Source organism: Vulpes vulpes, chromosome 16 (assembly GCF_048418805.1).
Source record: "Vulpes vulpes isolate BD-2025 chromosome 16, VulVul3, whole genome shotgun sequence".
Taxonomy (NCBI): domain Eukaryota; kingdom Metazoa; phylum Chordata; class Mammalia; order Carnivora; family Canidae; genus Vulpes; species Vulpes vulpes.
Window position 1 is genome coordinate 42,527,699 of NC_132795.1, and position 24,190 is coordinate 42,551,888.

Here is a 24,190-nt window from a genome sequence, read left to right on the forward strand (position 1 = left end):
AGGCTCTGCTACGTAGTAGACTGAACTTGCAACACGAAAGTTGTACAGATGGGTCAACATATGCACAAGCCCGGAGGGAAGAGACAGTATGGGGGTGTCCCGGTACCTACTGAGTCTGGAGTTGCTGAAGCATAAACTAGGAGGGTGTTGTTCAACAATCAGACCTTATATCATATTAAGAAATCCAGACCCGATTCTATAGCGTTTAGGAAGCCATAGAAGAATCATGACCTAAGGAGGGCAGGGCCAGATTTGCTTTTAGAAAGATCACTGTGTGCGGCAAGAGAGAAAAATCCCCTGTATGTGTGTTGGGGCGGGAGGCAGAGCAGAGAGGGCAAGGAGGGAGCAAAACTAAATGCAGCAAGACCAGATGGAGGCTGTTGTTACAGTCGTGGTCAATGATGGAATACATCTTCATTCTGCCAATAAAAAATTGTCCTGCATTCAAATTATATACGGTGCCCACTCTAGGTGAGGATTTTCATGTAGATTTCTAAAATTTAATTCACATTTCAAGTCTATAAGATAGAGGCTATGCCTTTTTTTTTTTTTTTTTTTTTTTTTTTACTAGACCCATTTTGGAAAAGAAGAAACTGAGGCTCAGAGAGGCTGATACTAGGCAGGCAGACTTATTCTCGCAGAGATTAAATCACCTGCCTAAGGTCACGTGCACCTTAAGTGCTGGTTTGGGACTCAAACTCGGTCTTTTTTTTTTTTTTTTTAAGATTTGATTTATTTACTTACTCATGAGAGACACAGAGAGAGACAGAGACACAGGCAGAGGGATAAGCAGGCTCACTGCAGACCTGTGGTCTATTGTGGACCTAATGTGGAGCCCAACGTGGGACTCCATCTCAGGACCCCGGGATCACGACCTGAGCCAAAGGCAGATGCTCAATCACTGAGTCACCAGGTGCCCCTCAAATTCAGTCCCACATCAGAGCTTTTTATACCACACCTGTGATAGCTGCTGAAATGCGAGGCTTTGTGCTTTCCTGCAAAGGGGAAGAGACTAGGCATTAAGATGTCTAGACGTCAAATGTTGGTTTTCTACCTCACTTACTCGTCACTTTGATGAAGTCACTTAATTTCTAGGGGCCCTACCTCCTTCTGCATTTATAAAACATTCACATACCTCCCCCAGAGTCTGATTCTATGATTCTGTAGATTTAATTACATCTATTCAGGATGATGATCATTCCAGAGAGTTTGTTACGTTGAGATGAAGCAGAAGAAGTAGAAAAAGGGACAGAATTTACTCAAGAGAGGATGTTGGAGACGGTGGGGACAATTTATAAAGGGCCAAATTTAGAGAACAAATCTGGATGGTGAGAGCAACTTAAAAAATGCCCAATTTATGGACGACAATATCCAGAGTTCTTGAAATTAGGTTTCAGAAATCAGAAATCAGAAAACAAAACGAGCAAAAATGCATTTCAAATTCCAAGGTTGTGGACAGAGGTGAGTATCTGGTGACTATTACGACAATGAAGGCGGTGAGGAGCACACCTGTTAGGGGAGAAAGATACAGGGGTGGTTCTTCTTTGAGATTTCAGTGTCAAGTAATCACCTGACAAGTATATCCAAATGGCTTTCCTTCCATAGAATTTACTGGATAAGTCAAAATAAGTTACAAGGCCGTAAAGATTTGGAGGAGAAAGTGTCTCGGAGTGGATCTTTGATGTGAAAATAAATTTCCTTAAGGAATAAACATACTGAGTATGAAGATCAGAGATTTCTGACCCTTAGGGAGATTTTTATTATCAAATAACACGCAATAAACAGCTTTCATTTCGACGCCTCCTGGGATCGAGTTACCCTGTCATGCTAACCGTGCACATTTTCTAAATGAAATATTCCATGAACAACATACCTCAGGGGAGACTTCTATAATTCCAAATTGGGATAAACTCTGATGTAAAACATTTATATTGAGTGAACGCAGCACTTCCTCCGATGGCAGGGCATCAGGAATTCCTGCTTTTCGGTTTATAGGAGACACAAATAGTTCAACACTGTTCTTCTTTTCCTAGTAAAAGCAGATTATTTGTGTATGTTAACAGACATTGTACACAGCTTCAGGAAGTGTTCTCACCTTTTCTCTAGAATCATTAAAGAAAATCAGAACCCCAGGGTCTCCAAAGGCATCCTGGAGATCACATTTGTTAGTTATGTATCACACTTAATATCATCGGCCCAAAGCCTGGACTCTTCCAATGGCTTTCTTTCAAGATTTGTAACTTTGTATTTCACTGGATTCTGGCTTAATTTCCACTGCATACTATAATTTTTGAAATACAGCATTCAGATGTGCCCAGAGTCGTTGTGTGTATGGAAGCGTTTTAAAAACCAAATAAATTAAATAAACCCTGATACCATAGTACCACTGTCAGACATCACTGCTCCATATATTTTTCTGACTCATATTAATCTGAAGGCTGGACTAACTAAGGAATCTGAGGCTAGATGAGCTTGGAAGTTGCTTCCTTGCTCCTGTCCTTTACCTCAAATATATTATACCTTAAAAATCTACCCTCGGTAGAAGCGCGTATACTGTGCAGTAATAATCATGGTACTTTCCTCTGAGTATTACCTGGTAGCATGACCTCATTAGCTGACATGGTAACGGAGGATTTCTCACCCTAGATGACTGATATGCCACATGCGCACACGAGAGACTGAACACCGCACAATAGCAATGTCACCTCTCCTTCACAACTTCTACAAGGCACTTGAAGAGGGCATCGCTATTGGTCTTTTCTCTGTGGTCCATGCTAGCAAACGTTCTTTCAATGTGATTTGTCATAAGCTCAGCTGGGTATGAAACGCAGTGTCATGCTTGCTTTGGCAGCACAGACATTAACATGCAGGCCTCAGTGTACCTCTCACAATCCAGGGAAAAAACCATCTCTGTGTCTGCAGAGGACATCGGATAATGACTTCATATAGCATAATGCTGATGTGACACCTGTCTATAATAACTTAAATAGTTTCTGACCTAATAACAACAATAGTAGGAACAGATCACTTGTCTGGTGCCTGACGCTCCCGCGTACCTTACATCTATAATCTGATTTAATGCTCAGAACGCCTCCAGGGTAGAGGTATTCCAGTTATGGGCGCTTTGCAGATAAAGAAACCTAAGCGGCCTGCCTGAGGTCACACACTGGGGTCTGGCCAAGCTGGAGACAGAGGACAGTCCTGTCTACCTGCTGCCAAAGCACGCGCTCTTAATCACTGTGCTCGGCCACTTTAGGCATCACCGGAGCTCCACTTATTATAATAAGTGATCTTAGAAACAGACTCATATAAAGGCCACTGACATTCTCTGAGGAGGAGCACATACCTCCCTGGGTGTGACAATCCTCTTGTCCCTGCAAAGAGCTATTACGCTCCTTAAATCTATACATAAAAGTATATCTAAGCACAGGCACACACAGTTTAGGTGTAGATGTAAAACAGCTATAGCACCTACATCTTCTCACTTGAGCAAGCTATGCCCTGGATACAAATCCTCAAATTAACTCTTTCAGGATACCGGGGCTAGTTGTATTTCCTCATCGGGGGTACTGTGTTATAAACTTCGGTGGTTTGCTTGTTTGTTTTTTAAAGTCTACTTAGTCCCAAGAAATAGTTGATTCACAGGATAGAAGTTATTAGGGGGCCCGAAACAACTCACCCCCACACACATAAAAAAGGAAGTGAAACAAAAACTCTAAGCCAAAACCAAAGGCAAATTCTTCTCCTTAGCTGAAAATGCAGATACCTATGAAAGAGAAAGATGAACTCAAGCAGGAGCATAAGAATTTACAGCAAGGAGAACATACAGTAGGATGTACAAAGATGCCAAAGTTCCTCTTCACAAGAACCTTAGGTAATTAGCTTTTTTTACAAAGAGATCATATGATTTGAATTTGTCTTTCTCTGCCCTATGCTCACATCCACCTCCATGTGTAGATGGGAACATGTAGTTGGATGACATCAAGGTTCCCAAACACTGAGGGAATGGGGAAAGAAAGGACGTGGGTGATTGATAGCTAGGTCTGACATGGGCCCCCTACAAAGGATCCTTTGGGTTTCCTCGTTCCCACCCCAGATACTCATCTAAGTGCTCTCCTGACTTTTCAGCATTACCCATTTTTGCGTTCCATTTGGGGTGCTGTCCTTGAGGACTGGTTCTTCTTTACTCTTTATTCTAAATCCTCTGTCTTGTGAATTCACTATCCTTCATCCTGATGCACTTGAGGGGTTTTAATAATTACTGTCTGGAGACAGTGTCTTAACTGATGTAGAAGCTTTCACTCTTAGGGAGAATCTTTTGGGACTGGTGTTGGGTAGTAGGCAGCCTTGAACTAGGAGAGGGTCCCCAAACTTTTTCTGCAAAAGGCCAGCCAGCACATATTTTAGCTTTCAGTTTAGCCAAAAACCTGTCACAACTACTCAACACTGCCATTGTAGCATGAAACCAGCCATAGTCAATATGGGAACAGATGGGTGTGGCTTGTTCCAATAAAACTTTCCTCGCCAAAGACAGGTGGTATGCCAGCTTTGGCTCATGGGCCATAGAGTGATAGCATGGGTGTTCTTTATTATCAAAGCCTTTAATGAAAATCAAAGTTGGAACTCTGGGAAAGCAAGATGTAGGCATCTTACAATGAGGCGGTTGATGTGTACTTGCTGCGGTAAGAGTCCTAAAGCTGCGGCCACTCCTTGGCGGAATATCCGAAGCAAGGTTATGTTCAGCCTGTTTACATCCATTTGCAGTGTCTGAAAAATATAGAAAAAAACAAGTCAAAATTACAGCAAATCTGTGGTTCAAGACATGCAGTTCCTGACTGATGACTGGCCGCAACAATTTCTGTGACTAATCAATTCACACTCGTGGTGCTTTATTGCATTTTTAGCGGAGATCAAATTACTGGGACATTTTAAGTGAAATTTTAAATGGTGTTAGTTAAAAAGATGGTGCAATTCGTCATAATAAATAATGCAAATGAATAATCAATTCATAAGGAATTTTACTGAAACATGTGCTGGTCTTCAGTGTGAGTCCAGAAGACAGAATGGAATATATGGCCTCCTACATTTCAGTAATCCAGGCCTTGGGACATCTTTAATTTGTGCTCACACATAGTCACGTGCTGGGTAAGTTCCATAATGCCAGGCTTGGCAGTTCCTCTAAATAGTGATCTGCTGCTAGTGCAAGGCAAAAGAAAAAGGCGCAATAATGCATTTTCAAACTCTGGCATGGAAGCCAATGGTATTGATAACTTGGTCTAAGGTAAGCAATTGTTATTCAATTGTTTGAGCAAATACTCTTTAATTTTCAGGTTAACTTGGAAAAAAAGACAACTAAATATTTAAAAATGCCTTAAACACAAATCAATTTACAAAATTAATAATACAGCCTTTATTTAAGCCAAAGGTACTATCACTACTGTTAAAACATGAACTAGTTAACTATGTATTTTCAAAAATGCATCCTGATCATTTGAGATAGATACTTTGCGAGATGGGGAAACCAAACCTTCATGCATATCTTGTAGTGAAATAATAGTAGTTCACTAACTTGGCTGTGGTCAGTTATCAATAATTATATTCAATAGTTATTGAATACATCAATTATCTTGGTACATCAATATTGTATTGTATATTGATACATCAATAACTACATCAATAACTGTTGGATGGTTGCAATACCATCTATTCTATGAAGTGAAGCACACTTCTCTGTGCACGCTTCCCTGATAAAGAGATTGGCTTACACGCATAATCTACTGTGGTCCAAAAACTCTCAGAGGACCTTTTCACAGATTGTTGTAAAAGGAGAATGGAACCGTTTTTGAGAATTTATCGTTTTTTTTTAAGAATATGATACAGCTTCTATACATAAAGTTAGTACAAAATAAGTGATTGGCAACTGGACCAAATGCCCAAATGCTATCGGAATGAGAGAGAGTTGGGGAGGTCAAAAGAAGTGAATGGTTCCTGGTCAAAATGGCAGACCCAGCTGGAGCTCCAGACTGCTTTTACACCTTGGGATCTTTTAATGCTTGCACCGGGTCAGGGGTCATAAAGGTTGGTCATGTTAGGAAGCTGGAATTGGATTCCTTGCAAACAACTGAGATCCAGAAAAGGGCACAACCATTTAAAAACTTTAGCTAACAGTCCCATGATATGGTACAACTTGCTTCTGGGAAGGGGAAAAGAATTATGTTGGGGGACGGCAGCAAAGCCATATCAAAACCATCAGAGATACTTTTTAAATTAATACAAACCATCAGATAGTACATAATTGTCTGCTATATATTCTCTGTACTTTTCTATAGAGTTCTTTCCAATACAATTGAATACAGAAAGTGAGACTTGAGCTCACCCCTAAAGGATGAGATGAGTTGGATCTGGAAATGCAGAAAGGGAGCAAATATTATATTTTCAAGCCTGCTTTACGTTCTATGGAAGCATGCTTTAAGGAAAATCCAAGAGATATGAAAAAAACTCAGTCCACCTGGCGGTTCTGAGAAGCAGAGTCTTCCTTCCTCTTGGCTCTGCAAGCCTGCGGAAACTGGCAACGATATGAGATATTGCACTGAGCAGTATCTTACTTCTTGCTCTTTGCAAGACCAAAGATGGGTTCCTCGGTTCCCGCAAATGCTGATTAGGAAACACTGACTTCTGGCTCACCCCCAGTGTTTGTCAGGCAGGCACTGCTCCTGATCCCCACGGGCAGCATTTGGAGCCGAGAGTCTACGCTGGGAACTGAGAATCAAGGGGGTTGTACACACACTTGAGAACTCAATTCCCAGGGCCATGATTAGCTCGAAGCTTGTCACTGTGGAAACAGTATTAAAGTCTAAGTTCCTCAGATTAAAATGGCAAATGGAAGTGAAATGGGAAGTCAAGATTAAAAATGACTCAGAGTGCCCACTTTCCAAGCAGGCAAAAGCTGTGCATTTAAAACAGAAATTAAGACTACCTAACTAAAGTAGAGAAGTGAGTTGAAGTAATTAGTTTAAAAATTGCAATCAACTGGCTCATGGCATCAAAACATTTGGATAATCTGCCTCAGTTCTCTGCTTGCCTGAGAAAAGCTGGCATGTATTTCTGACTATTCCCCATAAAGCTGTGATGCTAAAATGAAGTACAAACAAGTAAATACATGCTTGAGGGTCTTACATGTGCCAGACATTCTATATGAGTGCCACTGAAGAAAAACAAAGGACTCTAGACAAAATGAGAATTTTATTTCAGAGAAAATCAAAGTACATGAATTCCTGTAGCTAGAGAACATACGTTCTCTCCTTCCTTCTGGGTAGATGCTACAGACACAAAGCTTCTTTTCATCTAATTATGTGAAATCATAACTACTATGATAGAATATAAATTTCCATGGCAATAACAGCAGTGTCACAACTTCAGGGTTACCACAAAATAACACAAGATATATCTGAGTCTGAATTCTAAACCCATTTAGGCATTTGTGCTATTTAACATACAAATGATTTAAGCTTTTAATTTCAAGAGATTCAAGTGCTCTTTCCAAATGCAAATCATAAGCCATTTCGCAGTCGTAAATACTGCAAATAGTTATTACCCAAAAGCAATTGAGTATTTTATTGATACTAGAAATACATATACAGAAAAAATGGAACATATTTAAAAATTCAAAGATTTCAAACTCCTTCTGTATTTAAATTTATTGGGCCTCTGCCTTGTTAAGAGATCCCTGAGTCAATTCTCTTTACCTGGGGCCTAGGTTCTCCCCCCACTCCCTACCTGGCTCCTAGCAATTCCACAACCCCACAAAAAGGAGTACTGCTTTGTAATAAGACTTTCTTTTTTTGGTCACCAGATTGTCCACTAAAGTAACTGATGCCTATGAACCTTAGACATAAATTGGTGCAGTAGAATGGATTAAACCAAGGCACCAGCATTATGTTTAAATTATAAGCATGTGATTGGCTTTTAGTAATTTATTTTTAAAGAACAGTTGAATTATTTTTGCCCAGAAGAGGGGGCAGGTTTCTAAATAGACCCTACTTGATGTAATGCAACCTGATCTGCCATCTGATCAACCCCCGGAAGAGCCAGGACCACACCCAGTGGCCCCAGGAGGATGGGGAAGGCCAGACAAATGGCCATCTTTTTTCCTAGAGAGATGCCCCCGAAGCCCCTCAGAGATGTCCAGTGTCAGTTCCCAACAGCCACAAAGGAATACAGCTTCCTCAGGACCACGCCTCAGGAGGAATTTGCCTCATCTCTAACTTTGTGTGCTCATCGCTACCTGGGATTTCCAACTCCACATTATTGGCAAGGAGCCTCCCCATTTTGGCTAGAAGTTATACTGTCAAGTGAATTCCAGGAATAAAAGCAAAAATATCTGTTTATGTCTTTGAACCAAGTGGAAAACCCTGACCTATCAGGCGCATTTTATGCAATTACCCAGTCCCTTCTGACAACTCTTGTTGTCCTCTGCTATTACTTAGATGGTATCTTATTTTTATTTCCATATTTCACGTTCCCACCCTTCTCAGAATTTTACACCTGCTTCCCTCTACCCGAATGTTCCACTTCCACTTCACACTCAATATCACCCAAACCGAACTTGCCGTTTTCCCTCTCCCCAGCTGTGACCACATTTACCTCTATTTCTATATTCCATATAGAAAGTCATTTTGGCTTGGCTCTTTTTCCTCATCCTTCATCCCACCATCATGACATCCAATTAATTCTCAAGTTCCATATATTCTACTTCTAAATATCTCTTGACTGATGAGTCCATCTTCGTCTATATTTCTGCCATCTTGGTTCAGAGCACCATCACGGCCATCCGGACTGTTTGAATAGAATCTCCATGGGCTGCCAATCTTCCATGGTTTCTAATTCATCCCCTAGATGGACATCATAGTGATCTGTGCCAAATGCTAGCCTAATCTAGTCATTATTTACCTTAAAATTTTGAGAAAATTTCATTGTCTAATGAGAAGTTCCACTCATTGGTTCACTGTAATTTCCCCATCCTCCCAGTCTTTCCCCCCAGGCCTTCCCATCATGCACATTATACTCCAGGTGTATTAAACATGCCATACCATTTTTGCATTGTGTCTGTGTATATCTGAACCCCTGGTTAGGCTTTCCTCCTTCTGCTTGGAGCTTCAGCTCAAAGACCACTCTGTCAGTCTTCCGTAACTTCTCCTTGTCCCTTCCTTTGCCTGCATTGTTCAGTTTTCTAATAGTATTCTATGTTGGACTTTAGTTATAGTTTGTTTAAATTATTATAATAAAACTTCATATTTACTACAAAAAAACAAGGTACAGAAAGATATATAGTAAAAAGTGATAATATACTTGTCATTTCATTTCAATCTCCAGAAATAACACTATTTCTTGTGTATCCTTCAAATATTTTCTGTACATATTCTATACAAAATAACATGTATATATTATATAACAGGTATGTGACTATTAAGTATAAATAGGATTAAGCAACATATAGCATTCCACAATTTGCTTTTTTTCACTTATTAAACTATCAGGGATATGTTTTTGTATTTATAATACATATTGTCATCAAATATCATGTCTAGATTCTTATCTACTAATTTCTTATTTTAATAGGTTAGTTTATCCCATTTGCTTTATTTTAACAGACCTAGATGTGTTTTATTATTTTATTTTGTGTTATCTTTTTAAAGTTTGTTTTTATTCTTCCTTAATTTTCTATTTTTTGCAGAATGATCTGGGTTTTTTTGTTGTTGTTGTTCTACATCTTTTTCTTCTAGTGCCTATATTTATAGTATTAAATATTATGTGATAATATATTTAAATTCCTGTTTCTTGATTTATAAACTTTAGAAAGCATTTATTAACTCCCTGCTATGAAAAATAAATATTCCCACCAATTCTCATGATCACCTCCCAGGGTTTATAATTACATTAGTTACTTATTTTTTTAAAATCTAAAGTAGGCTTCACGCCTAGCCTAGAGCCAACACGGGGCCTGAAATCAAGACCTGAGCCAAGATGGAAAGTCAGATGCTTAAGAGATGGAGCCACCCAGGCACCTCAATAATTCTATTATTATTTTTTTTATTGTTAGGTTTTATGTATTTACATTATGTTCTGTGTAATAGAGACTACTCATCCAGTCTATTGCCTCCTCTTGGAAACTCAGGCCATTTATATCTAGGTCAAACCAGGTGACAGTTTTCACCAATTAATATAAATGAAAGTAAAATGACATTTTCAGACTGAGGCAGTTGAGAATGAGGGTGCCTTCTCTTTCTTTTTGCTTGTCTACAAGCTGGTTCCAGGATGACCCTGAGCTTCTGAAAATGATGGAACCACACAAAAGGAGATACTTGGAACCCCAAAACACTGCATGATGCAGAGGCCCTGCCTAACACCTAACATTAAACGGTGACCTGAGTTAAACATTAATTTTCTTGTATTAAGTCCCTCAGATATTGGCTTGTGTTAGTACTGGCACTGATGAAAATACTAATTACAATTTTTAAAGTTCTGTAGTGTTAAATATTCAAGTGGATTCAATGCTTAGGATCAGCCTCTTCCTGAGTTCTTTAGTTTGATGGATCCCTTATTTAGTGGGATTTCATCATCCCACTAAAATAGCTTCTTTCAAGCAGAGATCATGAGTGCTATATTTCCTGAGGCCTTACTTGTATGTTTGAGAATATATATGGTGCTTGTAACAATAAATGACAACTTGGCTGGATGTTATATTCTTGATTCAGTCTTTATTTTTATTTTTTGCCTTTGAACTCTGCTGCTATTATTCCAATGCCTTCAGTCATTGGAAGTTGTTATGAAAAATACCCTGGCTTGAGGCTAGCCTGTTGTAAAGAACTTGCTGTTTCTGCCTCAAATCTCACAGGAGTCTTTATCTTTAAAGTTAAGAAACTTCATCAGGACATTTTCTTGGGTTCACAGTTCCTTCAGCAAGCTATGCCCTTGAAGTCTACAGTTTCCAAATTCCCTATTTTAGAAATACTCTCTCCTGTTGTATATTTGAATGATTTTTCTTCTACCTGATTTTTTGGTTCATCTTTAAGGACAACAATTGTCCAATTATATGGTCTTTGTCTTTCTCTCTAACCACTTTATTTTGTGTACTGATTTTCTCTTACCACTTGTATGTCTCTATTCAATTGAAACTTTCTCCAGACCGTGTTTTCAGCAGAATCTGTTCTACTTCTTTTGTTTGTAATGTGGTTTTGATTTCCATAATGTGTGTTTTATTGTTGTCTTCTTGTGCCTTCTAAGTCCTGCCAGCTCATTCATTGTGATGCCCTAGACAAGACAGGTTCTCTTGTCACTGTTTCAGACAAGAAGTGACACAAAACTTTTCTCAGTCTTTTGTATCCAATTTTAAATCTATTTTTTCCAAAGAGTTCAGCTTCTCTTTCTCTCTTAAAATACTCCCAACTTTCTAACACATTTAGAGTTAAATTCAATTAGGGCCTCCAAGGCCCTACTTTATCTGTCTCCCGTTCCGTCTGAGCTTCATCTTGTATCCCTCCCTCATGCCACTCCACCCTTTCTCCAGTTCCTCAAACAAGCTGCACTCTTTTTTTGCCTCATGGCATTGGCACCTGCCTGCCCTGGGAGAGTCGTTTGACAACTGTATGGTGGCTCCTTCCGGTTTTGCAGGTTCCTCAGAGGCCTTCCCAGCCTGGGCACTCCCTATGACATCACTGTTTATTTCCTGCTTATCACTATCGGACAGTTTCTTGTTTCTTTTATTTCTTCCCTTGCTAATATGTGAGCTCCTCTGGTGTGGGATCTTGTCAGTTCGGTCCTCTGCTATATCCCCAGGACCTGAACAGTGCCTGGCACATAGTAGGTACTTAGAAAATCTTTGTCAAAAGAAGGAACTTGAATTGTCATAATCAACATTGTGTAGTTACTAATTGGAAGAATCTGGGTGCCATGGCAGGCATAGAAAGGGTTACGAAACCAGGGTATTACTCTTGAAAACTTAATATTTGGTTAAGCAGAAATGATGAATCATTCAAAAACACAAAGAAATCTATTTAACAGAATTTATATTTAATTTGTAATTAATGTGTCTCTGATAGCTTGACAGCTCTACCACTCAGGAGGGAGAAAATGAGTTTATTTCATCTATTTTTTTTTAAAGATCATTTAGTAATTTATGGGAGGAGAAGGAATAGCAGAGGGAGAGGGACAAGCAGACTCTGTGATGAGTACAGAGCCCAATGTGGGGCTTAATCTCAGGACCCTGAGATCATGACCTGAGCCAAAACCAAGTCAGATACTTAACCAACTGAGCTACACAAGTGCCCCTTACCTTCTCAACTTTCTTTTTCTTTTTCTTTTTAATTAAAAAAATTTTTTTTTCATTTTCAACTTTCTGAAGCTTGCTTCCAATAGGCAAAATCAATATAATTTTTCTGAGTTGTGTGCTATGTTGGTTGTCAATGGAATTCAAACTAGAACAGTGTTGGTGACTATTTCTCATGACTAATTTGAGATTTTAAAGTTTATCTTTCTAATGGCAAAAATCAAATATACTCATGATAGAAGGTTTAGAAAATAAAAAGACTTAGAAAAAGAAGTAAATATTCTTCACAACAGTTTATCCCATTACCCTGAATTAAAAATTGTGGTGTTTTTAGTGTTAGCTTTTTTCTGACACATAGGCAATGTAATATAATATCCATATGTATATATTAGATATACCCATATGTATCCTACAAATTTTTATCCATTTTAATGTGATGCTGTCACTATTAGATTTCTATGGCTTTCTTCTTTCCATGATGTTAGGAGGAAACACTTATTTCCCAACCCTGATGTTTTCTTCTGTGTGGTGGCAGCTCAAATATGGTAATATCCCTGAATTCCTCCCCTCCACAGTCTTTCCAGGGAAGGGGAAGGGGCTTGTGTAATTGGTGCATTTGGAATGAGATACTGGGGCACATGGGCTCTGCATTTTCCTTTTGGGATCTGCTTGTCTGTAAAGAGCATATCATCTAGTCTTCTCTTTGCAAGTGGTAAAGGCTCTGTCCCTTTAGGGGAGGCCACCACACTTGGCTGGTATTCCTGTGGCTAGTGGGTAACTTTGCCTAAGAGGCAGAGGCAGTTATAGAAATATATTGTTATCATGCTCCTAAGTCTTATCTCCAGCAGCTCTATCAACAATGAAGCTACATTTTTATCTCCACAGGCTGCTTCCTCTATCTTCTTCAGGCAGGAAGGAAAGGATGCTATTTCTTGGCATCCTCGAGCACCAATACATGACACTACAAAGTCAGACATTACATACCCCACCCTACTGCATACCCAGCAAAAGGCAAAAAGGGTCTAAAACTTTTCTTGTTGGTTGGTCTTGATTTCAGCATGGATAGCTACAGAGAGAGAAGGGTCAGAGGAATATGGTGTTATGGAAGTCAGGGGGGAGAGTTTCCAAAAGTGGTTTTTGTCAACACTGCCATATACTACTGGAGATTAAGAAAAATGTGGACTAATGAAAGGCTGTTGGATTTTTTGATGAGGAATATCTGGTGGGCTTCAAGCAGTGGTTCTCAAAATTTGGTTCATGGTACATTAGGAGGCCGAATGAGCCTTTGTTGGAACTCATTTAAAAATACAGGGCCAGGGTGGCTGAGTCAGTTAAGCATTTGCCTTCAGCTCAGGGCACGATCCCGGGTCCTAGGATTGAGCCCCACAATGGGCTCCCCACTCGGCGGGGTGGGGGAGTCTGTTTCTCCCTCTGACCCTCCTCCTAGTTGTGTTCTCTTTCTTTTTCTCTTAAATAAAATCTTTTTTTAAAAAAAAGGTACAGGGCCACTGTGTAGAAATATGGGGGTATGCTGTATGATTCCACAGAATCCCAAAGGATCATTTAACGAGTTTTTAAGGGTTAGTAAAAGTTGATGCTCATAAACTAAAATCAGCATGTTACCAGTGTATATTGAGAATTTAGAGGGTTAAAGGTTGACTATATAATGAAGCAAAAGAACACCAGGACCGTTTTTTGTTGAGAACAAAAGGAGAAAGATGGAATGGTATATACGTTGAATATTTTTTTTCTCCAGATGGTAAGAACTTTGACCTTTATACTACAATAGTGACTTAATCTTGCTTCCTGAGATCCTATGCTGTAACAAGCCAGCCCTTTTACACATGAAATGGCAATACTAGAGTTTCGGTGAGAGTAATATTTTGAGACATTCTGCAAACAACTGCAATGGCAGCTTTGTGAGTTGCTCACATCCTTGCTCTGCGAAGTTGCAGGCAGCCACATCAATTCATGAGCTGATCAATGTAAAGATTCATGAAGGAGCTAAATGAGTATTGGTAGGAGTGAGAAAAGGGAAAGAGAAATACTTAGGAGCCTCTTGAATTATGAGCTTGCACATTGAAAAGTTTTGGCCTACTGTGTTTTCTAATTATTAGGAAGACTGAACACGACTTAAAATAATTGTGTTTGTGTGTTTGGACATTGTAGGTAGGTGAGTAAACACCAAATAAGAAAACTCCGCCATATTAAAATATAATAGCTAAGAATATGGGTTAGGGAATAAGACAAACTTAGATTTAATCCTGATCCTTGACCAAATGATTACTTCTCTCTGAGCCTCAGTTTCTTCATCTGCCAAATGAGGGTGATAACTGCATCCCTTCACGGGGCTTCTGAGGATCATATTAGTTATTAGACAAACAAACAAGCAAACAGCTATGACTGACAGATACAAGGTCCTCCATAAATTTAGTTTGAAGATACGGATTTACTGTATATCAGTGTGAAGCCCCATTAATTGAACTGCTTCTCTGGATATTCAGGACAAGGGGAAATTGAGTAGCAACCTTGTTGATTAAATGAAGGTTCTTTATTTATTTCCTGGAATAGTAATAATGTCAACACGGTAAAAAGTGGCCTGATTGGATTTCCAGTGTTTACCTTTACTGATTGTTTCAGCTATTATGGAGCTTTGGCCGAAGTAAATCAGGAAATCTGGGTCAGAGGAAAAAGCAATGGTCAAAGAGTTGGCTTTTCTAAAGTCATGTTGTTTTTGGAGAGACTAGGTATTTGAGATTTAATGTTACAATGGCACATTTTAGGACGGATTCTTTGATTTCAGAATGTCTGCTTCCAGTCTCTGCCTCACTCACCCTTGCAAACTGTGGCTATATGAGCAGTCAACCCAAATCCCAAATCATACAGAAGGCTCTTTATAGAAATTGAATTAGATTAAATTATATCATTATAGATACAGAATTTATATTCATCATCATTTTATTTTTTCTCTTTACTACAAATTAAATACTAATATTGAAACAGTCAAATTAAGTGATTTAGATTAGAAGCCTTTATCCTGTTCATTTAAAAAGCTTTTTATAACCTAGTTTTTTCTTCATTTCATTAATCTCTCTCTTCTATTTTAATATTCCCTCTTAATTAGTGTTCCCTTTCATAACCCTAATAACATTCTTGTTAAAAAAAAAAAAAAAAGCTCTCTGATGCTTTGGAAGACTCCTAAAATTTAGCAATTAGGTAGAGAACTTTTATAAACTGTTCTCAAAACTTTAAATTCTCTAATTTGGAGTAAACCCTCATCTTTATAATAAGTTTTTTTTTTTTTTTTTAAATCATGAGCTGATGAAAGTCTTAACTTTTCCACGTAGAAATTCACTGGAGGAGCTAAGACTTCCATATATTATACAGTAATGCTTTACTTTTATGATATTATCATTCCTAAACCTTGTGAAATTGTGTCTATTGATACTTACAAAAATATTTTTATAAAAGCCACAAACACCTATGGAAGAAATAGAAGAAAACTGAGCTTAAAAACAAAAACAAAAACTGAGGTTTAATACAAAGTTCTTTAGAGACAGGAGAAAAATCATGATGTAACCACAAACAGATATTATCCTGAGAACAGCAAAACAAACATAATAGCCAGTTATTTGTTTTTGACGGAGTCTTCAAGTCATTATGATATGTCCAAGTCAACAGAAATTTCCACTTTCCTCTCCCCTGATTATGTTTTCCCTCTGGCACTGGGTGGTACTTCTCCCTTTGTCCTATTCCTGTGTTCCCTTTCAGTCCCCCCTCCATGTAAGGCTAATACCTCCCCTCCCTTCCTTCACCATCCTCATGCTGGACGCAGAACACAGCAGCCAAAAGCTTGGGTCGAAAACGGCTGGAATTGGGGCCAGCCAGAAACCCAGTATGGACAAAAGCCCACACCCCCAGCCCTAGTGTTGCCTGGAAAACGAGGTCAGCCAAATTCAGGTTTCTACATCTGGCTCTGCCAAGAGGACAGTGCTGTCAGCTTTTTTGAAAGGACAGAGAAGACATGAGACCACTGTCTCCAGGAAGAGCCAAGACCAAGCTCACTGCTAAGTGGCAGTTAAGGATGCTTGGAAATCGATGTCCACGAGCAAAACAACAATCCTTCAACTCCCCAAGCTGTGTGTTTGCTAGTCAGAAACTGATGACTGTCCCCAAATATGTAAATGCTACTTTTAAAAAAAGGAAGAAATGAGCCATCCTTATGGGCCTTGGGGTGCTCTCCTCCCAAGGTGAGTAAAATAGGGAGCGGGCTCCCTCTGATATATAGATGCTTCTATTCAATCCACAGGAATGTGTTCTTCGAGGACTCTGAGGTTTTCCCATGCAGCCCTTGAGCTGTGAGGGGACAGGAAGGCCACCCTAACATCCATGAAAAGGGGTGTAAATGTTCTTTTATTTCCATTCCCTCCACGAAGTAGTTTATGTTTCCCTGCAACGACTACACTAGGATTCTGTTCTTCTGGTGAACTACACAATTCTCCAAGAAACATGGTAAAACAAAATGAGGTTTATTGGCATGTGTTGTTGAGATGCAAATAAGAACTCTCTGATTTAGTGTCCTTTCAACTTTTATTCTCAGTAATCTTGATATTTCTGTCACAGTGGGAATTAACAATTTTCTGCATAACTAAAAACGAATAAAGACAGAACATGGGATACATTTTAGTCAATGTTCATGTGTGGTTTTTTTCTTTTCATCTGCAGGAAGAGATGGCAAAATGATAATCAGCGTATAATTTTCCACAGTGTGTTATTTTCGTTTTTAAGCACCCCAAGAACCATCTCATTTCTAGAAAAGCGAGGCTCTGAGTGATTTTGTCTGTGGCATAACTGATGCACAGCATGACCCAGCCAATTTCATCTGTCCCCTCCTCCCAATATTCCCTGTAATACTCCTGTTTTTTTGTTTTGTTTTGTTTTTTCTTTTGGCATGATTGGGGCCATGGTATTTATTAGGATTGCTATATCTGGTCTAATTATTAAATTGTTAAGTAGAAGCGCATGGATTGATGAGAAAGACAAAGGAGACTATATATAACTTATTTCTCCTGTTACAGCTAAATATAGGAATGGCTAATTTCATACAACGCAACCCAGCATCAATTATTAGCAGAGTAATTCGCACTAGCAATTTAAAAAATAAATGTAAGATTGTGGAAGCTTTGAGGAAGATATTTTGGTATATAAAACTAAGAAGCCACATCTTCTTTAAGGCTTTAAATTCTATTAAATGACAGATTCAAACACATTAGTCCTCCTCACATTAAAAAGCACCTATGCACTAAACATTAAAAGAAAATCACTAACAACTTTTGTTTCTCTTTAGTCTAAAATCTTGCTTCTAAACCCTAAACCCTGCTTTGAAATTGTCAAGTCATCATTTGGCATTATTATCTGCTCATATTTCACATAGGAGACATACTACAAAAAAAAAAATCTGACAACTCTGTATTTCATGGTAAATAGAGTTTGACTTCTTGAATCAAATGATATATTTGGGCCATCTTGATGACTGTTTTCTGCAATATTAAATCAGACAGGAAGTTAGACCAATTTTATTATTAAGATGAATTGAAACACCAGATGCACTATTTGTTATTCATCATCACAGACTGCAGATAAAATCAGAATTATCCATGACTTTGTACCAACACCAGAACCAGTATCTTATTTTTAAACACTCAAACTAAATTCTAAAGGCAATGCTTATTTTTTCAAACAACCATAAACGAACTAAATATTTTGTGAGGTCTTTCACCTGAAGACAGCACTGTGTAGATAAACTAATAAATTCATACCTAATTTTTAATGAGAGCCACAATTCTTACGAGGACAGCCAAGCTTTAATAATAAGGTTCTTGGTTTACTGGTGGAAAACAACAAACCTGAGGTCCCCAGTTGGGAATTAAGGCCTGAGAGGTCTCATGTCAGTGACTTTCATTCATTGGTCCCCACATCCAATTACAATGCAAGATACTGACTAGCCTTTTAGCGAAGTCTGCGTGCAAAGGCAGGGACCCCAAGATGCAGTTATAATAAAAAAAAATTCTAGATTTAGTGACTTAGTCCCTTTCTAGCGATCATAAATGCAAGCTAGTTCACCTTTTCCCCAATGTCAGTGTGAGAACTACATGAAATCCAACCAAGAAAATATCCGCTCAGTGTCTTTTGTATATTTTTCAGTTCTGTCCAAGTGGATGTATTTCTAATCCTATTCTCTTTAGGATGGATAACAAATTTTAAGAGAAACTTCTTAGGATTGTGGTAGGGTCTTCACTATTTAGAGATGTTGAATAATTGCACAGCATTTTCTTCTTATTCCCCACCTTGAGGCTAAAGATATTTCCCAAGATATCACAGAGACTCTCTGCTGACTCACTCCAGTACAGCCACATGCACAGATGCAGACAGAAATCTCAGGATTTACCCTCCAAACCTCACTATTAATGTTGAGGAAGCTTCACTTACCTGTTTGGAGATTCACTGGATGTTGTGATGACTTCGACTTCCATTTGTGCTCTCTGTGTTCTTTCCTCACCAGAGCAAGCCGAACTAATCATGAAGCTTTCTAAGCTTGTGTGTTGAGAGGAAGCCTCATTTAACCACCCGGAGGTAGCTGCCTGGTACTATTTCTAGAGACATTGCTGATCCCAGGTCTACGGTAGCAGCCTGTGCCTTCCCCAGAGATATCTTAGGTGCTCGCTGTTTTGACAGTTCGCTAGAATTGAAATTCATGGGGAGGTGTTTTTTTTTTTTTTTTAAATGGTGATTAACAAAACTGTGAGATGAGAACTTTGTGGACCATAGACAAGGTGTGTTGTGTGAAGGATTCTCTCCTCTTTCTGTCTTTTAAAGATGCTATGTTTACAAGGTATTTCCATGAGAAAGTTTCTCTAAAAGTCTCACTATTTCCTCCAAAATTTTCCTACTCTGGGTGAGGGACTTTACAGATCTCCTTTAATCCTCATGGTCGCCTAAGAAAGCTGGGATTATGATGAATCTTTTTACCAAGGGGGAATTTAAAATGATGTAAGTAAAGCCCAAGCAATGAATCTGGTATTCAAATACAGGTTGGTTTGATTCCATAATTGATGATTTTTTTTTTCTGCTTCACCATATGCACACCATTATGACTTAACACAGAGGGATTTCAAATAAATGACTGCTGTAATTATTATTAGTAATGAAATATTTGGTGTGAAAAATAGGAGGGAGCAAAGATAATTAAGACGCTCTCTCTCTTTAAGGAGCCAGCAGTCTGTTAGAGTAAGGGTAGTCGAAATACTATAGAGATTTCATGAACTATGGCCTCAAGATATATGGTGTAGCTTGCAAGGCTGCAATAAAACCTAATCATTTATACATGACTGGTGGCATGGTAAATCGATTTTTTTAAAGGAATAGTGCACTGGGAAGAGTCTTAAAAATGTTCCTGAGCTTTGATCTACTAATCCCTCACATGCATATTTATCTTAAGGAAGTGGTTTTCAATGAATAAAAATAGATAGACACAAAGATTTTCTATGCAGCATTATAGTAAAAAATCAGGAGCAACTTAACTGAACTCCAGTGCAAAGTGGGTAAGTTCATTATGGTGCATCAACGGGAGGTTAACTGTGTAATTCTCTCCCCCTTTCCTGCATCATTATGAGTTGACCCTCTCTACTGGGTCTTTCTAATCCGCCTTCAAGTGTGGTGTAGTATTTCTCATATTGAAACAAAAGCCAGGGGCATCTGGGTGGCTCAGTCAGTGAAGCGTCTGCCTTCAGCTCAGGTCATGGTCTCAGAGTCCTGGGATCGAGCCCCATCTCGGGCTCCCTGCTTAGTGGGGAGTCTGCTTCTCCCTCCCCTCTCTGCAGTCTCCCTATCAAATAAATGAATAAAATCTTTAAAAATAAACAAACAAACAAAACAAAACCCAAACAAACCAAAAAGATCTTGTCTAGTCATCGCCCCTTTTCCTTACTCTCCTTTCAAACAAAGATCTCAAGAGTTGTCTGTATTCGTGGTTCCCAATTCCTCACTTCCACCTGCCATTCTCCCTGTACCAGCTCCTGTTCCACTAAACCATCACTGCTTTGCCCTGTGATAAAGTCTTCGTCTCCCTGATGACCTACCAGGAGCCTTTGCCATAGATGATTCCTTCTTCCTCCCTTTGATACTTTCCTTACCAGGCACCCACATCTTCTCGGTTTTGTGTCCCATTCATGAGTCACTCCTTTTCAAATCTTCCTGACTTCTCTATGTTGAAGGGTCACATGTTCAATTCTTCATCCTTTCCTTTTTTCTAAACTACGGTCTCAAATTAACTAGGACCTCACCATCAGCGGGCTTGTACACCCAGCTGCATACTTGACATGCCCCCTTGGATGATGGTAGCATAAACCCGAATGGTTGTTTTTTTCTTTTTTGTAATGCGAGTGCCTGACTTGAGCTTTGATTGACTTCAAAGAGGTATCCACCTTCAAGGTAGTAAAGTCCAATAAACACATTGCCAGCCACACCACTAGAAAAACAGTGAGGCTGCCTCCGTCTACTGAGACTCTTTTGTCTTAGAGATCTTGCTTGATTTCAATAACTGACCATTTGGGCCCACTTGTTTTTTCTCTTCCCATTCCTATGTTTTAAATTTATCAGTAAAGAGTAAGTCATGAACCCTAGGCTCCCACCCTATCTCTACCCACAAAGGGAGAACCCTAGTCTCTCTCTCTCTCTCTCCCTCCCTCTCTCTCTCTCTCTCTCTCTCTCCATGATCTTGTTGTGTGGTCCCAGGAGGGCTGTGCAATTTCCAGGTCCTATAAGTAATAAACCTTTATTTTTTCAAAGTTTCCTGATTGTTCTCACTGAAGGGCATCTTGCAATCATAGTAAGAACCACAAGGGCCCATTCAACCACAACCTCAGTTATTGATAGACTAAGACCAGCACAATAATTAACTTGATCTTGTCTATGCTGAACCCATGATTCCTACCCTACCTACCTGCACCCCAAATCTGTTCCTCCTTTAATTTTCTTCCTCTCCATAACTGACAATTTCAACTTTCTGTGCACTTAGGTTAAAAAAACAGGCATCAATTTTGCCTCCTTTCTTTCTCCCAAGACCCACAACAGCTGGCAAATCCAATCAGCTCTATGTTTGAACAATATTCAGAAGACCACTTCTCATGACCTCCACCATTACCACCCTAACTCCCATCATCTGTTGCTTGGGTTATGACAATAGCCTCCTAACTGTGCTCTCTGCTTCCAGTCTACCCTATGTAATTTATCATCTGCACAAAGTCAGATTAATTTTTTAAGCCATAAATTAGATCATGTCAGTACTTCTCTAGAAAACCCTCCATAGGCCTTACTTGATCTCCCTAGCAGCATCCTCTCTTCCCCTCTTCATCCCTTCCCCCCATTCAAGTCTCCATCTTCTACCTTTCTTCTCCTCATTTCACTCCTTCCATTCTAGTCTCCTTGCTGCTCTTCAAACAGCAAGCTCCCTCTGACCTCAGGACCTTTGTATATACTGTCTCACCGTTAGGAACAGTCTCTCAAGATATATGCAGGGCTCACACCCTTTCACTCAGGCCTCTACTCAACACTACCTTTTCAGAGATGCCTTCCCTAATCAGACTATTTTAAAATATCACCTTGCCTGTCACTGTCTGCCTCCTGACCCTGCTTTATTTATTTTTCCTCAGCACTTTCTATCATTGATATATAAAATTCTTTCCTTATTAGAAGGTATTATTTAAGATAGCAGGGATATTGGCTATTTTGTTTCCTGATGATTCACAGAATCTAGACAATGTCTGGCTTATGTTAAAAGCTCAATAATATCTTTTGAATGAATAAATGAGTAAAACAAGTGCATAATATTCAGTGAAATAAGCATAATGCAAAGTTGTATACTTACATAATGCAAAGTTTGTATACTTTATAACTATAAATATGTTAAAATCTGTAAAAGGATATAAAGACAGTAAAATAAAAGACCGTGAGTAATGGTTTTTGAATAAAATGTTACATTGTTGGGCCTTGTTTCCAAGATTTTTAAAATTTAAAATCACCAGGTGTATCTGGGAAATGATATTAGTTAACAGTTACAGAGAATGCAGGTGCTTTTTTTTTTTTTTCCCGACAAATGACTAGCTTCAACCACATATCTCAGAGGAAAGTAACCACGGTGATTTCAGAGTTGATACCACTCACATACATTTGAACATTACCTCCCACTCGGTATAGCCCACCAGTTAAGTGCAACAATTTGGAGTCAGATGGTCTGGGTCTGAAGCTCGTTATTCCACTTAATAGCTAGATGACTTTGGGCTAGTTGTTTAACCACTCTCAAGGTCAGTATTTTTTAATAGATTTTTATTTATTTGTTTATTTGAGAGAGAGACACACAGAGAGAGAGAGTAAGCAGGAGAGGAGCAGAGGGAGAGAGAGACTGTTACCACTCATTATTCTTTTTTTATTACTAAGCTGGCCAGATAGTTTTGCCCTATTTCATAGAAAAGGACACTGAAATTTAAAACCTTAAGTGGCAAAATCAGGGCTCATAACCAGGCCTTTTTATTCTAAATCCAGTTGTCCATTTATGTCATGTGGCCATGCTGCAGAAGGCAAGCAAAAGCTACACACTCACTCTGCTTATATGGACAATGATGCTTTGTCTGTTGGTGAACTTTACTGCCATTTTATTTAAATTATAATTTATACTGAATTAAAAATAATCTATACTGAATTTTATACACTAAGCAACTCCTATAATATCACAAGATAATTACATTTCTTTACTAATGAACCATTTGTCAATGTTTAAAGGGATGAGAAAGATGAAGATAGTTAGTTTAGCCAGATACATTGTCTCTAGATTACCTCCTAAGCACCAGATGGAGATTTTGGAATCAAACATGGAATTTTAAAAATTCACAGGTAATCACATTATTGAAAAACCTTTTGTAAAAGATTGTTTGTCAAGGAACTTAAGCTACAAAAAATACAGAAGTAACATGAGAATGACCATGGCTTGAAACAGTGGTGTGTCCACCTGGAAATTCAGGAAATCTGGCGTAGAACACCCATGACCTAGAAATAATTATATGTCTATTTACATGAGAGACTAAGGAACTTCTTGGGAAGAAAACTGTGTAAAGGGAATTGAAGATTAGGTCTCAAAGGAGGGATACAAGGACAATGGGCTCAGTGAAATGAAAGGGGAGAGGTCTAGACTCACATCAGAACTCTGGAAAAGTTGAGCCCCAAGATAGAGCAAATCAAAACAAAACATCATTTTGGCCACATGCACAGCCAAGGAACACAATGATGATGGAAAGAGGGCAGGAGAGAAATTCCCTCTCTTTGGTGATGTGCAGAGCTTCCTCCCACAGACGGCTGAGTCAGCTAATCAGTGTGCACGGGTCCTCGATGAGGAGACTCAGCAACAGTCAGGGAACAGTGTCCTCGGTGTAGGTATCGGTGGCACCAGCATCAGTGCTGGAAGCCTCAAACAGATACAGGCAGATATCCCCACTACCGACAGCCGTGGCAACTCGGAGACACAAGAAATCCTAGAGCAGGTAACTCCAATGAGCAAGGGCAGGAGACTTCTCTCTCCTGCATGTCATGCAAAACAAGAAGAACTGGGCATATGAGGAAGCCAATGTCTTCTAGGGGTTCTCAGCAAATATCAGGGTGGGAAGACGGAAGAAGGCTGAAGACCCGGTGAACAGCTGGTGTTGGTGTGTGGGGAGGTGGGCAGCGGGGAGGCCGCCAATAATCTCTGTTACAAGGCAAGTCTTACTGCTTATCAGTCTTAGCTGATATGGCAAGTGCAACCTGCATTCCTGTTGA

At 39.1% G+C, this 24,190-nt stretch overlaps 1 protein-coding gene across 3 annotated transcripts in view; it reads right to left on the bottom strand.

The window, feature by feature from the left end:
* Positions 1-24,190, bottom strand: part of PTPRR (protein tyrosine phosphatase receptor type R) — a 234,507-nt gene that overhangs the window by 102,858 nt on the left and 107,459 nt on the right. For 2 of the 3 annotated variants that reach the window (XM_072741944.1, XM_072741945.1), the window contains exons 3-4: positions 4,654-4,767; positions 1,874-2,029 (exon numbers count right to left, since the gene is read on the bottom strand). In XM_072741944.1, the coding sequence (XP_072598045.1) occupies positions 1,874-2,029; positions 4,654-4,767 (270 nt within the window). Of the gene's footprint in view, positions 1-1,873; positions 2,030-4,653; positions 4,768-18,814; positions 19,332-24,190 lie in introns of those variants that run through there. The other variant, XM_026001716.2, reaches the window with a different exon arrangement.